The sequence below is a fragment of the Brassica napus genome, chromosome A6 (assembly GCF_020379485.1).
Source record: "Brassica napus cultivar Da-Ae chromosome A6, Da-Ae, whole genome shotgun sequence".
Taxonomy (NCBI): domain Eukaryota; kingdom Viridiplantae; phylum Streptophyta; class Magnoliopsida; order Brassicales; family Brassicaceae; genus Brassica; species Brassica napus.
In genome coordinates this window covers 574,473-591,168 of record NC_063439.1, presented here as the reverse complement: position 1 = coordinate 591,168, position 16,696 = coordinate 574,473, and the positions used below count along the sequence as shown (strand labels likewise).

Sequence of the window (16,696 nt, the reverse complement as noted above, 5' to 3'; positions counted from 1 at the left end):
GGGTATCATTTTGTTTGTTTTGTAAGGCTCTGCTTGAATATTATAAATTTATGTGTGGATTTTGAGTTGAGTTCTTCTAGATCTGGATGAGTTCGGTTCATATGTATATGAGTCTAAAAATATCTAAATAACAAATTTTGTCTGATACAAATTCTGATATTTGTAAAAAATAATTTTCTATCCGATTCGGTACAGGTCTTTTGAATACAATTAGTTATATTACAACACATTTAAAATAAATAAAACTAATTATAAAAAAATAAACATCAATGTATAAAAAATGTAAGAACTAATATCCGCGCATATGCGTAGATCAATATCTAGTTATAATAAGATGTTAATTATAGTCAATTTCTATAATAATATTTGAGAAATCATTTTTTTACGTGTCGCGATCACGTTAATTCTAAAAATTGTTAATTACGTTGATATCCTTAATGAATTAAAATTATTATGTATTTGCCATTATCAATATTTTTATTTTTAAGTTTTTATGAATGTTTTGTTTTACTTTTCTAAAAAAAATATCTATAAATCTTTCCAAAGTTATTTGAAATATTTATTTGTCTGATATATTTTCATTAGATATTTTATTTTTGAATTTCCTTTTTATACTGGTTTCTGAACCACATATATAAAAAAATATGTTTATAAAATTTTAAACGTGGATATATTTTATAAATAATTTGATTTCACAAAAAGGAATTAAATTATAATATTGATATTTTTAAAATAATAACTTTCCTTTAAAAAATTATATCAAACCACTTAATAAATATTCCTTTGATGATTTTTTGTCACTTAAGTTTTTTTATTTTACCTTCTTTTTATCTATTCTGGTTTCAAAATAAACTATATATAAAAGAAATAATTATAAAATTAATATATATATATATATATATATATATATTTCATAATTTAGGAACATCCACAAAATAACTGTAATATTTAAAAGTTAAATAATTCTCCTTCGATGACAAAAAAATAAAATAAATAAAGTCCTCCCCTCAAAATATAACTCAAACAGCATAACAGATATTAAAAAGACTAAATATATGTTTTCGATCAATACATTTTTATCTGATTATCACCAAAAAAATTAACATAAACCAATATTCTTAATAAGCTAAAAATTATACTTACCATGATTAAGAATATTTTTAATTTCGTTGTTTTGCACAACTGAACTAAATGCAATGTTCTTAACTAACCTGTTTTTTATATATTAAACTATATATATATATACACACTCAAAATCTGTGGTCTAAGTAATATGTTAACTTGACCAATCTAAATTGTTGCTAAAAGAAAAAGAAGACCAATCTAAATTTTTATACTTACAATCAGTGGTCTAACTAAATATATCAACATATTATTATGTATAGTAATATTTTATTTATTTTTATACATATAAATTCTGAATTGACTCAAATATGGAGCTACAAATATGTTTTTCAGAATTCGAAATATCTCATATCCCAAGGGCACATAATGAAATTACGGATTCTTTAGCTAAGATTATGAAATCTTTTTATAGAGAGCTTTATTACATTGGTTGTTCTAGTCTAGTGTGGTTTGAGTAATATATTAGCCGTTGGTTTGTTGTTAAAAAAAAAAAAAAAAAACTAACCGAGAAAAAAGTCTTCACCGTAACTTTTTTGTTTTAAACAAATGCAATCGTTGGTCACGTGGCTCTAACCACAACTTTAAGTCTTTAACTAACTAACTAATAAGCACCGTCGATAGAAAACTCAGACCAAACAACAAGACGTCGGTTTGGTTTCTCTCAATGGCGAATCCCAAATCTCACCTCTTCTCTCTCTCCTTCTTCTCATTTCTTCTTCTTCACTTCCCCACCGTTTCCTTAGCACAGACGCTCTTCGTCTTCGGCGATGGTCTTTACGACACCGGCAATAAACAGATTATCTCTTCGAATCGTGTCGACGCTAGCTTTCCTCCGTATGGAAACACTCTAGGAGAGGCTACGGGACGATGGTCCGATGGTCTTATCATTCCCGACTATCTAGGTATTTATTATATATTTTTAATTCCATTTCTGAAATATGAATATAAAAACATGTTAGTGAATATAATATGACTATTAAAGTTTATACTCGTTTGGGATATAATCTGATATTTGTCATATGTTTTGTGCAGCTGGTTTCATGAATATTCCTCAAATCCCTCCGGTTCTTCGCAGCACGTCGGATTTCTCTCACGGAGCTAACTTTGCCATCGCGGATGCCACCGTTCTCGGCTCCCCTCCGGAGACGGTCAGCTTTTTTCCCTTATGATCTTTAACGTCAAATTGTGTTCTTGTTTCAAACCTCTAATAATACGAAAGGTTATTTATAAAGTCGGAATTTCTAAAGCTGACTCTTAGTTTTTGTTCTTTTGCTTGTGTTAAAGTCCGAATACTTTTTGGTAGAGAAGTTTATTTTTGAAATTAGAATTTTAAAAGTTGACTCTAGTTCTGGAAGAGATTATGGGCTTGAAAGCCAGGAACTTCCACCGGAAAAAAAAAATTCAAATTCTTGTTCTTACATTGAAATCAAGTTTGTAGCCAAATTTGGAATTGATTTTTAAAAATCTCTATTGCAGTTATATATTGCAGTTGGAACAATCTGATACTTGTGATGAAGTGTAGAGAGTGAATTAATGTGAGCTCTAATAGAAAGAGATGTATATATAAGTATGGTAGAAATTAGGTCAACACGTGAAAGAGTTTAGGTTAAATAGATCTTTATATGATTTTTTGCTTTTTTTTTGTTTGTACAGTTGACTCTGTCACAACAAGTGATGAAGTTCTCAGAAAACAAGAACAAATGGACAATTCAAGCACGTTCTGAAGCTATCTATTTGTTCTACATCGGCTCTAATGATTACTTGAACTATGCCAAGAACAATCCGAATCCCTCAGCTGATCAGAAAGAAGCTTTTGTGGATCGCGTCATTACTTCAATAGAAGCAGAACTAAAGGTTAAAAAAAAGAATCAAGAAGCAACAAATCTTTAATTATTTTTTTCGGTTTGTTCAATCATGTACCGACTTTTTAGGTGATTTACGGGTCTGGAGGTAGAAAATTCGCGTTACAGAACTTAGCACCATTGGGTTGCTTACCGGCCGTGAAACAAGCAAGCGGTAATGTTCAGGAATGCGTCAGATTGCCTTCAGAAATGGCGGCATTGCATAACAAGAAGCTGTTGCAGCTCTTGGTTGAACTTTCACGAGAGCTCAGTGGTTTCCAGTACTCGTTTTACGACTTCTTCAGCTCCATCCAGAACAGAGTTATCAAGTCCAAGACTTACAGTAAGTCATTGCCATCATAATTCAAACCATATTCTGATCTTTAACAGAAAAAAAGAGTTGTGACATTTATCATTTTTGATTAAGCATTTGAGACGGGAATAGCTGCATGTTGTGGTACTGGCTCTGTCAATGGAAGCAGTTGCTCGACTTACAATGTATGCGCTCACCCTGAAGATTATCTCTTCTTCGACGGCAAGCATTTGACGCAAGAAGGGAACCTTCAGGCTGGACATTTGATGTGGGGATCAGATCCGGTAGTGATTGGACCTAACAATCTTAGGGAGCTTCTTTTCCTTCCTCTTGACAGTACATTCATCTTAGCCGATATACAGGAAGCTATGGCTGCCACTAGGCCGAGGCAGATCAAGATTGAGAGTATTTACGATATCAAGAAGATCGAATCGGAGATGGAGACTCAATGGCTTTATCAAGTTGATAAAGCTAGCTCATTTCTGATCTAATATTGTATTAATATGTGATTAAAGGCAAAGATAGTTAATGAAGTTACTGTAATAAAGAATAAGACAAGAAAACTAAGGTATTTTTTTTTGTAATAAAACATTCGGCCTTTGGTCCAAGATAACCCCATGTTGTATCCATCTAGTTCTCCTCTTCAAGCAGTATATTTTTTTTGGTGTAATCTTCAAGCAGTACTAAATTTCAACTTTCGTTTTTCTTCATTTCCTCTAGCTTATTAATCTGAATATCATGTGGGTTTCTCTTCAATCTCAATCCAACATTATACACCATCGAGAGAGGCAAGTTAACTGACGTATATCATTAGGGCATGTTTATTGGTACAATCCCATTGGGGTCTCTTAACCAATATTATATCAATTAACTTAACTTAATTGACGTAATTGGAAACCTTTAATTTTCTATCCTATATTGCTACAATCCTATTGGGGTCTCTTAACCACATCTCCTTTATCTTCATCATGACTTTGAGCTTCAAACATCTTGTACCAATTCGAGCACTCCTTCCTCGATCACCATCCCTTTCACAAACTTCAATCTTCACCGCAAACTCCTTTAAAATAAAATAACAACATATTTTTTAAACCAATAAATGTCAAACATGTGGCAGTAAAAAACCGTCTCTTATTGTTCTTAAATAAAATAAGTTCTTTCATTTTTTTCTATTTTTAATTTATTTTAAATATATTTTCATCTAAGAGACGAGTTTAAGAGACACCAATAAAGATGCTCTTAATAGTCTAGAATCTCCCATCATATATTGTGACATTTAATTATTATGTTTTGTTGACAAACTAAAGAGTTAGGTGAAATATTCATTGTCTACATGTAGTAGATATAGGTCGTTATAGCAACCTGAATATATATGTATCTAGTGAATAAATGTTAAGACGTTACATTGCGGGGAATTAATTGACTACAAATTTGTAGATAATTTCATTTATGAGATGGTTTGGTTATTATGTGGTAAAAAAAAAGGAAAAAAGTTTCATAGCTACGCGAAATTTACACTAATATGTTGAAAACCATCCAACATATGAGAATGTGTCAACAACTACACGAAGTTTATGTTAATACATGTCACATGTATTAAGTAAATAATAATATGGTGGCAACATCACATTCGGATTTAATTAATTTTAAGCTAAGTTAATGGGGTCAATCTGTAATTTATTAAACTTAATAAACTTAATGATTTATTAAGTTTAATAAAATTAATTGATTTTTTTAATAAACTTAATAATTTAATAAGCTTACTTAAAAAACTTAATAAATTTAGGGACATTTGCTAAAACTAACCCAAATATTCAAGTCAAATGTAAAAGTATACCCCACTTTCAGTCAAATGCAAAACCAACCTAAAGGAGTAATGAAAGTACTATTTAACCCTTATGACCAAACAAAAAACAGAAATGTATTTTACGTTTCTATCCTTTGCAAGTCTACATGTAATAAAAGAAGTCTACATATATATAGACTTCCTACGAAGTCTACACATTTATAGACTTGTTTTGTAGTCTACACTCTAATTTGATCTAATAATTTAATTTTGAAAATGTATAAAAATAATTATTGTGATATTTTTAACTAATCATCAATATAATGGATAATATGAAGTAAATAAATTAAAATTTCATATAATCGAACAATTTTGAAGAATATATACTAATTTAGTTATCATGTGTTAGACTATGTTCATAGTTTAGAAACAAAAGGTTCTAACATGTTATGTCTTTTAGTAGTTGATTTCATAGGGTTAGATTTTAGATTTTGTTTTTTTTTTTGTTTTATTAACTTAAATCTGCATACTAATTTTAGTAGTTTATATTTTGTATAAATGAGACTTTTGATTATCAAGCAAAACATTTAGGGTTTGAGATTTGTGGTTTAGGGTTTCGTAGACCTACAATAAAGTCTATTTATCTGAAGACGTCTTTTTCAGTCTATATTTTTCAATTTGTTTTACAAAAAATTATTATATTTAAACTAAGTTAAGTTCCTTACGAATAAAAAAGTGAAATCATATACTATAACTATTAAAAAATAAAGAAATAAATTTAATAAATCATATATTAAAATTACTAAAATAATAAAGAATAAATAACAATAATTAAATTATTATAGTAGACTTCCAAAAAGGTCTACTATGTTATAGTAAGATCTACTCCAAAATTTTAATTTTAGTAGACTTCAAACGAAGTCTACAGTATCGTAAATTTTAACCTAGTTACATTTGTGTCTCCCTATATAAACAAAATTTATACAATCTCTCTCTAAAGTGGCTGCACAAGTTTTTAAAACTCTCTCCCTTCTCTCTAAAACTTTCTCTCTTCTCTCTAAAATTCTCTCAATTGTTTCCAAATCTCTCTCATTATCTTCTTTCTCTCTAAAATTTTCTCAAGTCTTTCTCACAATATTATCTTGTCATTTTAGATATTATGATTCATGGTTTTCATCTTCTCCTTTAAAAAATGTAAGTTTTAGATCTATAGATTTTAAATGTGTATTTTTATGTTTATTTCTCACAATATTATCTTTTTTTGGTAGGTATTATCACTCATGGATTTCATCATCTCCTCTAAAAATGTAAGTTTTAGATTAATAGATTTTAAATATGTATTTATATGTTTATATTCAAATAAATTTATAGATCAAGCTCTCTACATTAATTTGCTACTAGTTTACCTTATAAATTCTATTATGAAAGTATTTTCAGATTTAAAATTATTTTCACATTTCAAAATATATAGATTTTTTCAGATCTGAAAATTATCAGACAGTGTAGACTTCTAAAGAAGTTTACTAAAGCTTGCAGACTTCATATGAAGTTTACTAAACCACAAAGTTTAAGCATACTTCATTGGAAGTCTACAAAAATATGACTTTAATTTTTTTTCTATGTTTTTTAATATTTTTATCTTATTTTGCAGGTATTTTCTTCCATAGTTGTTCTCTTCTCCTCCTAGAAATGTAAGGTTTACATCTATAGATTTAAAATATGTGTTCTAGTATTTATATTCAAATAAAGTTACATATTAAAATTCATATTAATATGTCTTTAATTTATAACTATTTTGTCTACTAAATATATTTTTAAAAGTTTTTTAGATTTAAACTTATTTCATATTTTTAGTGTATTTATTTTTCAGATCTATTTTTTTTTATAGAGTAGACTTCATTTGAAATCTACTTAAAACTTACGGCTGGTAGACTTCAAACGAAGTCTACTAGCCTTGACTTTTAAGCATATTTCATTAGAAGTTACTCAAATATGATTTTAATTTTTATCTTATTTTTCATAATTTTATTTTATTTTGCAGGTATTCTCTTCCAATGTTTTCAAATCATCTTCCCAAAAATGTAAGCTTTCCATATATTCATTATAAGATATTTTGTGTTTATAATGAACTAAATTTATAGATTCATACATTATCTTTTTGCTTTGTTACAAGGATGACAAAAAACTATTTTTGAAATATTTTCCAGAACAAAGTATTTTCAAATTTTCTAAATGCACACTTTTAGATATGAAAATTTTCCATTAGTGTAGACTTCAACTAAAGTCTACTAAACAATAACTTTACGTAGACTTAATAAAAGGTCTACTAAAATATGATTTCAGTTTTTATCTTATGTTTTTCTCATAACTCTATCTTATTTTGCAGGTACTTTTTCCAAGACTTTATTTGAAGCATCAAGATTATGAAAAATCAAACATACTCAATAATACTTTTTAATATATTGCTTTGTAATAACTTTCATAATAAAATATTAATTTTTAAATAATTTTTTAATGCATAATCTATAAACATTGTATTCATTTTTAGTTGTTTTCACTTGTATGATATTATTAATTTTTTGTTAGATATCAATTTTTCACAAGATCTAACCAACCAAACAAGTAAAACCACCATAAGCTAAAATAAAAACTAACATACATGTGAGAAGAAGAAAATCTATACAAAATTTTCCCAAAATTTTTCAAGAATAACACTAATCAAAACAATTTGCAATAAGTATCAAGTGTATAATTATAACACATTAAATTGTGAAATTCATCCAAGACCATTAAAATTTTACTAACATACACTGTAAAATAATTAAATCATGAAAAAATATGATGAATAATACACAAATACACTTTTAATAGAATTTACGACGTAGACTTCAACTGCAGTCTACATTTGTAGATTTACAAAAACGTCTACACTTATTATCTAAAATATAGTCAATCCAAAAAAATTTAGTGTATTTGGCGCAGGCTTGATACACAAAGGCGTACAAAGTGTGTCTTAGATAACTCGATCAAGTTCCGTACTTGTCGATTATTCGTGACTGGCATAAGAGGAGTATTTTCCTATTCAGAGTCATTTGTTTTAAATGATGTTTGGTAAGGAATAGGTTAGCACAATCTTCTCAATTTTGTTGTCCAGATCATAATCTTCTTGTGTCATTTCAAGAAGTTTACCATGTGTACAGCCATCATGCACAAGGAACATTCTTCAACCTTTCCGATTCTTCATCCTTTTCGAATATTTTGTCACCCAAAATATCTTTGACCCATGCTTCACACTCGCTCTAAGTTTCCAACCACATCCTTGAACACGACACTTAGCCACATACAGAGTTTTCGTTGTCTTATATGCTGAGAATGTAAATTTATATTCCACAGTCACCGACTTCAGCTTTAAAACAAGTTCAACCTTATTAGCAAAACTATAAACGAAGACTTACAAATACGTCTACAATTATTAGCTAACAACATTGTCAAATTAAATGAATTATACCTTCATAATTATTAAAAAAATTCTTTTCAAAATCACTCAAACCCATTAGGATTAACTAACACACACTGTCAAACAAAAAAACTAGAAAAATTTAATGAATAATACACAAATTCACATTTTTATAGATTTTTCTATGCAGACTTAATATTCAGTCTCTGAAGATGTAGACGTTCTTTTCAGTTTACAGACGTAGACTGTCAAATAGGTCTACTCTTTGGGTTGGTTTTTGCAATTGACCATTTTACGGGTTGCTTTCTATAGTTGAATAAAAGTTGTGATTTTGTACATGTAGACTTTCATTTCAGTCTACAATTTAAAAAGGTTACTTTTTGCAATTGACCAGAATTCATCCAAGATTTGACTTTCAGAACTAGACTTCATATGCAGTCTACATGTTTGAATTTTTTTTGAAAGAGGTTAGTTTTGCAATTGACCAAGTTTGACTTCAAATCAGTAGATTGAAATGAACGTCTACGGGTGTGTAGACTTCTTGTGAAGTCTACTCTCAAATCCGACAGGTTGGTTTTGCATTTGACCAAAATAAAAAAGTAGACTTTATACGCAGTCTACATTTTTTTTTTAAGATAAGAAGACTGCATATGAAGTCTACAATTTAATAAATTTTTTATTGCTTTTTAAACTTTTTGGTCAAACACAAAACTAACCTATTCCACGAAGTCAAAGTTTTGGTCAAATGCAAAACTGACCTTTTATAGACTTCGTGGCAGTCTACATTTTGTAGACTTCCGTTGAAGTCTATTTTGAAAAGTCAAAAGTTCGGTCAAATGAAAAACTAACCTCTTTTAGGTAGACGTCTTAGTAAGTCTACCGAAAATTTTATTTTTGTTGTCAAAGGTAAAGACGGAGACTACTGGGGAAGTCTGCGTTAGAAAAAAAAATTGTCTGGTCAATTGCAAAACTAACCCGTGCGTTGACAAATAGACTGCATCGTAAGTCTCTACGGAGGCGTAGACATACAAAACAGTCTACCGTCGCGACACAGATCTGAAAAAGAACGAAAACCATGTAAATAGTTACCTTTTTCATGTGTAAAGCTCGTTTCCAACCTTTTCAACCGTCCAAACTCCAAATATGAGCAAAAAAAAGCATCTTTAACGATTCACTAATGAAGAAACTCGAAAATATGAAGTTTATGATTATGAAAATGATAGTTATGAGAGTTTTTTAGATGGAAATGTAGAAGAGATGAGAAGAAATGTAGTTTTTTGGGTTAGAATGAGAAAAAAAGTGGTTGAAAATTGAATTCTAGAGTTTTAGAGCTCAAAAATGGTGGTTCATGGTGGTTGAAAAAATTGATGATGATGGCATTTTTGTAAATAAGAAGAAATTGTTAGGGTGTATTTGGTTTTTTGTTAATTTCAAAATTAATAAAAAAAATAAATAAAATGGCAATTTTGTGAATAATTCAAAAATATAAGGATAATATGGAAATTTTATTGATGAATAGTATGGACAAAAAAAAAGGGTTGGTTTTGGGTTTGACTTGAAAATATGGGTTGGTTTTGAAAAACACCCTAAATTTATTAAACTTAATAAATTTATCAAACTTAATAAACTTAATCATTTATTAATAAACTTAATCATTTATTAATAAACTTAACAAATTTATTAAGTTTATTAAGTTTAAGTTTATTAAATTATTAAGTTTATTAATAAAATCAATTAAGTTTATTAAACTTAATAAATCATTAAGTTTATTAAGTTTAGTAAATTACGGATTGACCCCATTAACTTAACTTAAAATCAATTAAACTCGATTGTGATGTTGTCACCATATTATTATTTACTTCGTACATATGACATGTATTAACATAAACTTCGTGTAGTTGTTGACACATTCTCATATATTGGATGGTTTCCACCATATTAGTGTAAACTTCGTGTAGTTAGGAAACTTTTTTTCTAAAAAAAAAATGTGGACGTAGAACTTGTGGACAAGCAATGTAAAACAACATCTAGTTATTTGTAGATAATTTCATTTATTAGATGCTTTCACTATGTGGGTTGCGCATCAAATAGCTTCCAACCCAAGTTAGGCTAGCCTCTTGGGGTCTGGATATTTCAACCTCCTGTAGCCTCAGCTATTCCTATGACAAAGACAGATCATATCTTCCTCCTGTCCTTGGAATGAACAAATTTGGTCTCTGGTTTTCCACAGGCTCGGGTGCGGGGTGCCACCGTCACTCCTTTCATACTTGGTCGACAGCTCTTATAGCTTGGCTCTCCATCAAAGTTCCTGTCTCGCTTATCACCCTCAAACGTTTGGCGGTTCATGCAACAATTTACTCCATTTACTCCGTTTGGCGGTTCATGCAACAATTGTTTAAACAAAAGGATTCATGATTACAAATTATCCCCTACCTCCCAGATTTTCAAATCCATCGATAGGTGTATGCGTGATGTAGTTCTCGGCCAGCGACACAACAAGAAATTCCATGACACAATGCGTTTGTAACAGAGCGATAGCGCATTTCTCTTTTCTTGGCTTTCACCTTTTTTTTTGCAAGGGTAAATCCAAGCTAGTAGTAAACTTACAAAACAAGCTTCATTAATATGAATTTCAATTAAAAATTTTTGTTTAATTAAATAATTCATTCACGTACGAGGCCAAACCAAGATCGGAATATATATATATATATATATATATATATATATATATATATATATATATATATATATATATATATCAATCAGTGAAAAACTCCAAATCATGCAAAATGGAACCCCCTTACGTACGCCCCACCCACGTGAGCAGAATAAGACATGCATGTAAGAACAACCTGTGGCGGAACCGGACAATGATTTAAAAATAATAATTAAAGAGGGGTAGGTAAGGATAAATCCAAGCTAGTAGTAAACTTACAAAACAAGCTTCATTAATATGAATTTCAATAAAAAAACAAATTTCAAACCAATATCGGAAAATATATATATATATATATATATATCAATCAGTGATAAACTCCAAATCATGCAAAATGGACCCCCTTACGTACGCCCCACCCACGTGAGCAGAATAAGATGTGCATATGAGAACAACCAGTGGCGGAACCGGACAATGATTTAAAAATAATAATCAAAGAGGGGTTAAGGTAAGAACGAACTCTTGTTTAGGGGTATCAGTAGACACCTTTTACCAAATAGCCATCGAATTCTCATTGTTCTTAAGCATCTTCTTATACATTTATAGATTTATGGGGTGTCATGTGACACCCCCTCCTCCGAGGGGCGGATCTAGACACTTTGGTAGTTGGGGGCACAGTGTTAAAAGTGTCAAAACTAAAATTAGATTGAGGGCATTTTCATATTCTCTCTTAAACTAAATTTTTTTTAACCAAATAAGCTTAGATTATTAAGAAGAAACAAAAAAGAAGTAGGGGGCACAGGACCCCATACCCATACACTTGTGTCCGCCTCTGCCTCCTCCCCGAATGGATTCACTTCTGAGAACAACCTTAGAGCACTGAGTAGATATTCAATAAACATCTCAACAAGTTAAATAAACAAAAAAAAATAGAAGAGAGAGGCGGGAAAGTATCTCAAATGTAGAAGTGTCATAGTTCTATGAATTATTTCAACTAGGCTCATTTTTTATATGAATTTTAGTGTATAAACTAGGTTGAGACCGATTTTTGCGTAGGGTGAGACATGTGTAAAAATTATATATCCAAAGTAGGGCGGTTTAATACAGATATCGACCTAGTTTCAGTTCAGTTTTTTTGTATCTCGATATATAAAAATTAGATACCATATTAAAACCACATCTGCTTTGGTTTGGTTCGGGTTATATACCGTAGGTGTTTGGTTTATTTGATTTTTACCAAAAAAATTAAAATATATTTATCTTTTATACCATTTTTTCAATTTAATTTTGTATGATTAAAATGTGAATTATTAAAAAGTACACTAATTTTTAAATATGATGTTTTCTAGTTTATTTAACTAATAAATATAACTATTAAATAAATTATAATTATTATAATTTTGTAAGATGAAAAAGATTAATAATATCATCATATTATTAAATAAATAAATTTTATCACAAATGTATTTCAATGAAAGTCTTTACTTAAAATAACAAATTATTCAAATTAACGTCTAAAATATCAAGATCATATCAATAAAATAAACTACATACATATATATATATATATATTATTAATTATATTATTTAATTTACATATAACTATATTCTTATATTTTAATTAATCGGTTTATTTGGTTTAATTGATTTATATACTGAACCATATTCATATATCAGAATTTTTAAAACTAACATCTACTCGATTTATACAATATTACCAATTCCAAACTACTTTCTCTATTTCGATTCGGTTTTACCGGATCGACCACCTTTAATTCATATAATCAAAGTTTTTAATTTATAATTAAACTTTTTGCAAAAATAGATTCCATCTTTTGAAGTACTAAACTGACGTAATATACATTGTTTGATATAGTTTCTTCGAAGAATAACATCTTTGGAATATATAATTTTGTATTCTCCATAAATACATTTTTATGTGTTAGGATATAGTTATGAAGATATATATTTTGAATCATATATATTTTGGCACAAAGATAGTAAGAAAGATATTTTATTTAATACAAATGAGTTGTATATTGCCAAATACAGATTTTAAATAAACTTGTATATCGCGTGTATTGATTTAGTACTTGGTATTCACTTTCTCACTAAGCGAATAAAAAAAATTAATTGACTTCTAATAAATTGACGGACCATTATTCTGATCGGTCCAAAATAAAAGTAGTTGAATAATAACTAAAATTTATTAACCAACTACATGTATGTTTTGGCATTGCACGATCATCTTAGGGCATCTCCATTCATACTCTATTTTTTTCTCTAAAATAGAGTAAAAATGACTATGGAGTAAAAAATGTTACAACCCAACTTCATATCTCACTCCATAACAAAGTTTACTCCATAAATGGAGTAATCTATTTTTTGTTTGTTCATCATTCTATTATAGAGTGGAAAATGGAATAGGGTTAGAGTAATTTTACTCTATTTTTACTTTTACTCCATTTTAAAGAAAAAAATGGAATTTTACATTGGAGATGCTCTTACATATATGTTTTGGACATGCCCCAACATATAGTTCAAAATCAACGAAATTTTGTTCTGTGCATGACACTGCAACTTATACAGAATAATAAAACAGTTAAAACAAATATGTTTTGAGCGTTACAATATATAACTATCTTAACAGTGCAAACAACTATCGTTAGTATAAAGACTATGGTAGTGGGTAGTAGTACGAAATTCATAATATAACAATATTATTATGACCTTCGAACTTCTTTGGAGTTCTCTCAGACGTCGACTCTTTGGTTTCTCCTCCGACATCACCCTCGTATTTTGTCGCTTTATTTACATTTTCCGGGTTATTAATAGGTCTGCAGACTCATTAGCGAAAGCCTCTTTATTTTTGTATTTGGGCCTAAGACCATAAACGCTTTTCTCATTATTAATCAATTGGTTGATAAAAAAACAATATTATTATGAATTTCTGTCATGAATTATTTTTGAAATTTTGTGATGAATTGTAGACATAAAATTATTATTGTGGTTTGTATAAAGGATATGGTAGTGGGTCGTATGTATAAATCAGATGCCAGATGTATGTATCCAAACAAGCGATGGTTTGTCCTTCGCATTATTCTGATTTCTCAGATGTCATTGCCATGTGACTGAATTCTGAGAGAGAGAGAAAAAAAAAACAAGAGCTGATCTTTTAACTTAGTTGCAAAGTTGAAAAAAAAAACAATTTATTCTTTTCTTCAAGAAGGAGTATTGTGAAAACAAAAAAAATAATTAGAATTCGAGCACTTTTGAAATTCGATAATAACACGAAACAATGCTAATTTGGATTTCATGATTTATAGGTTCCTACAGTTCACTTTAATTTTTAATAAAGACGATATGTGTATTTTCATAAAACCATAAAAAATAAACACTGCACTTTTATTTTATTACAAAAAACAGAGGATAACATTTTATTTAGAGTTTCAACGGACACACCGCTTAGCTAGCGACTGATGTAGACACTAACTTTTAAGCTCGAAACTACGTAGATACACTAGCATTGACGTCGTATTCATGGACCAACAACAAATTCCTCCCTACTGGTTCTTTCCAAAACTCAGACATATTTGTATTAACAGGATAGGTAATAAGTTCACGAATGTTCATGGGTTGGATAACGTTTGGATTGGCTCCAAAGAGAAGATGAGCGAACTGTTCCTGTGCCTTCTCTGAGTTGTGACGTCCATCGAAGAAAAGATAAGATCTTTGATACTCACATAGCTTTGAGTGCACGTTAGGTCTACCGCAACCGAAGGCGTTGTGCGACCCTATACCGCAGCACGATACATTCGTAAAGGAGTAACCTAGTCAGTCACAACAAATATTATCAAATACTAGTTCCAAATCCTTTATATTAACTAGTGTATATATTTTGTAACGGTACATAATACTTACGAAAATTCATGTTTCTTTGTGTCCTGCGAAGAATGACATTGTAGAAATCGAAAACTGTGAACTGGAAACCCGATCTGGCTCTCGCTAGATCGTTCAGCATCGGTCCGAGTCTAGCGTTGTGTTGTTTAGCCAAATCATTCAATTTCTCGTAACAGTCGTTTCCAGTGTTAAACTCCTGTCTCACGATAGGAAAGCAACCCAGTGCGGGTAACGTATATACGACGAATTTACTAGCTCCCGACGAATACAGCATCTGTAATATTCAAATTAATTATAGTGTAACGAATGTCATTAATATACTTCTAACTAATTTTCTCATTACTTTAAAATCGAAAGTACTTACCTCGATATTGTTTCTTAGTCGGCTAATGACTGAAATGACAAAAGCTTGTTGAGCAGAACCATCGGCGGTAGGGTTGTTTTTCGTGAAGTTATAGTAATCTTCCATACCAATGGATATCATAAACAATGATTTCGTAATGTAATCTTCTTTCCAATTTGATATCATCTGATTGAATCTCCTCACTTGGTTATTCAGATTCAACTATAAAAAAGAATTAAAATCATGCATTACATAATTTTTTTTTGTGGACAAACATTACAGAATTTTGCTTATAATTATTTAACAAAAAATAATGACAGTACTAAAAAAATAAAAATGATGACAGTACTAATCAATTATGAATAACAATAGTTACTTCCTTTGTTCGCGTGCATTATAAATATACATAAATAATTAAGGAAAGTTACAGAGTCTCTGGCAGTCCCAAGTATGCTAGCAGAGTCTACAGCAAAGCTAGCTCCTCGTGAGACATTGGCGCCAGGTTCAAACGCTGGCGGTAAATCGTGTGGAATCCCCATGAATTTTGCTGTCATTTTAGTAAATAAATATATGGTTACTTAAAAACAAAACCAAAAATAAATCTATGTTTTTTTCTTAATGTTTGAGAGTTCTGTCCCTATTTTTATTTCATTTTTTTCAAATGGAACATGTTCAACAAATATTTAAGAAAAGCATAATATAAACTAGGATCCTTAGTCCGTTGTATTTCAAGATTTCACACATCTATAAAATGCTATGCTATGCAATATCTTTGAATTGCTTGTTTAAAAATATTTACTTCAAACAATTAACTCACCGATAAAGTCAGGGACGATTCTGCCATCCGAAAACTTGCCAGTGGGGTCATCTCGAGATTTACCGTAAGGCCAGAAGTTTTGAGGAAATCTTGTACCTGCGAGGAACATTCTATTTCCGGCGTCGAAGTTGGAATCGCCGAACGTGAACAATGCCACCGCCGGAATATTTTGTCCGGCCACGGTGATCGGGTCGTGGAACAGAGTGAATACTAAAACTACTCCTAGAACATTCGCTAAACTGCAGTTGCATGCCATTTTTAGTGAAATAGTGAGTAATAAGATATGTTTGATAAGTTCCTCGGAGCACTACTAATTTATATAGTAAAATATTTGAAACAAATATATATTTTAAAAAAGTTTGTTACAGTTAATCGAACCTATTTGAATGACAAGTTTTGTTGAAAGAGCCCTTTCAAGTGACAGCGTTGTGAATGTGGAAGTGTTCACCATCCAGTCT

At 29.9% G+C, this 16,696-nt stretch overlaps 2 protein-coding genes across 3 annotated transcripts; one reads left to right on the top strand and one right to left on the bottom strand.

The window, feature by feature from the left end:
• Window positions 1-1,705: 1,705 nt before the first annotated feature.
• LOC106345819 (inactive GDSL esterase/lipase-like protein 25) lies at window positions 1,706-3,949 on the top strand. Its single transcript, XM_048781743.1, has 5 exons — window positions 1,706-2,027; window positions 2,158-2,273; window positions 2,779-2,979; window positions 3,057-3,309; window positions 3,394-3,949. Exons 1-5 carry the CDS (start codon window positions 1,790-1,792, stop codon window positions 3,768-3,770), a joined length of 1,185 nt encoding a protein of 394 aa, XP_048637700.1. The 5' UTR covers window positions 1,706-1,789; the 3' UTR covers window positions 3,771-3,949.
• A 10,617-nt stretch (window positions 3,950-14,566) lies between these two features.
• On the bottom strand, window positions 14,567-16,577 carry LOC106345820 (GDSL esterase/lipase At1g54020-like). 2 transcript variants are annotated; one of them, XM_013785007.2, is made up of 5 exons: window positions 16,239-16,577; window positions 15,850-15,968; window positions 15,443-15,643; window positions 15,100-15,352; window positions 14,567-15,008 (listed from the first exon to the last, which is right to left on the bottom strand). In XM_013785007.2, exons 1-5 carry the CDS (start codon window positions 16,492-16,494, stop codon window positions 14,686-14,688), a joined length of 1,152 nt encoding a protein of 383 aa, XP_013640461.2. In that variant the 5' UTR covers window positions 16,495-16,577; the 3' UTR covers window positions 14,567-14,685.
• Between the last annotated feature and the right edge of the window lie 119 nt (window positions 16,578-16,696).

Coding starts and splice junctions, on each gene's coding strand:
- LOC106345820 (XM_013785007.2), bottom strand. CDS start 16,494: ATGGCATGCAACTGCAGTTTAGCGAATGTTCTAGGAGTAGTTTTAGTA. Junction 15,969..16,238: donor AATCGTCCCTGACTTTATCG/GTGAGTTAATTG, acceptor CTAAAATGACAG/CAAAATTCATGGGGATTCCA. Junction 15,009..15,099: donor ACAAAGAAACATGAATTTTC/GTAAGTATTATG, acceptor GTGACTGACTAG/GTTACTCCTTTACGAATGTA.
- LOC106345819 (XM_048781743.1), top strand. CDS start 1,790: ATGGCGAATCCCAAATCTCACCTCTTCTCTCTCTCCTTCTTCTCATTT. Junction 2,028..2,157: donor TATCATTCCCGACTATCTAG/GTATTTATTATA, acceptor TGTTTTGTGCAG/CTGGTTTCATGAATATTCCT. Junction 3,310..3,393: donor TATCAAGTCCAAGACTTACA/GTAAGTCATTGC, acceptor TTTTTGATTAAG/CATTTGAGACGGGAATAGCT.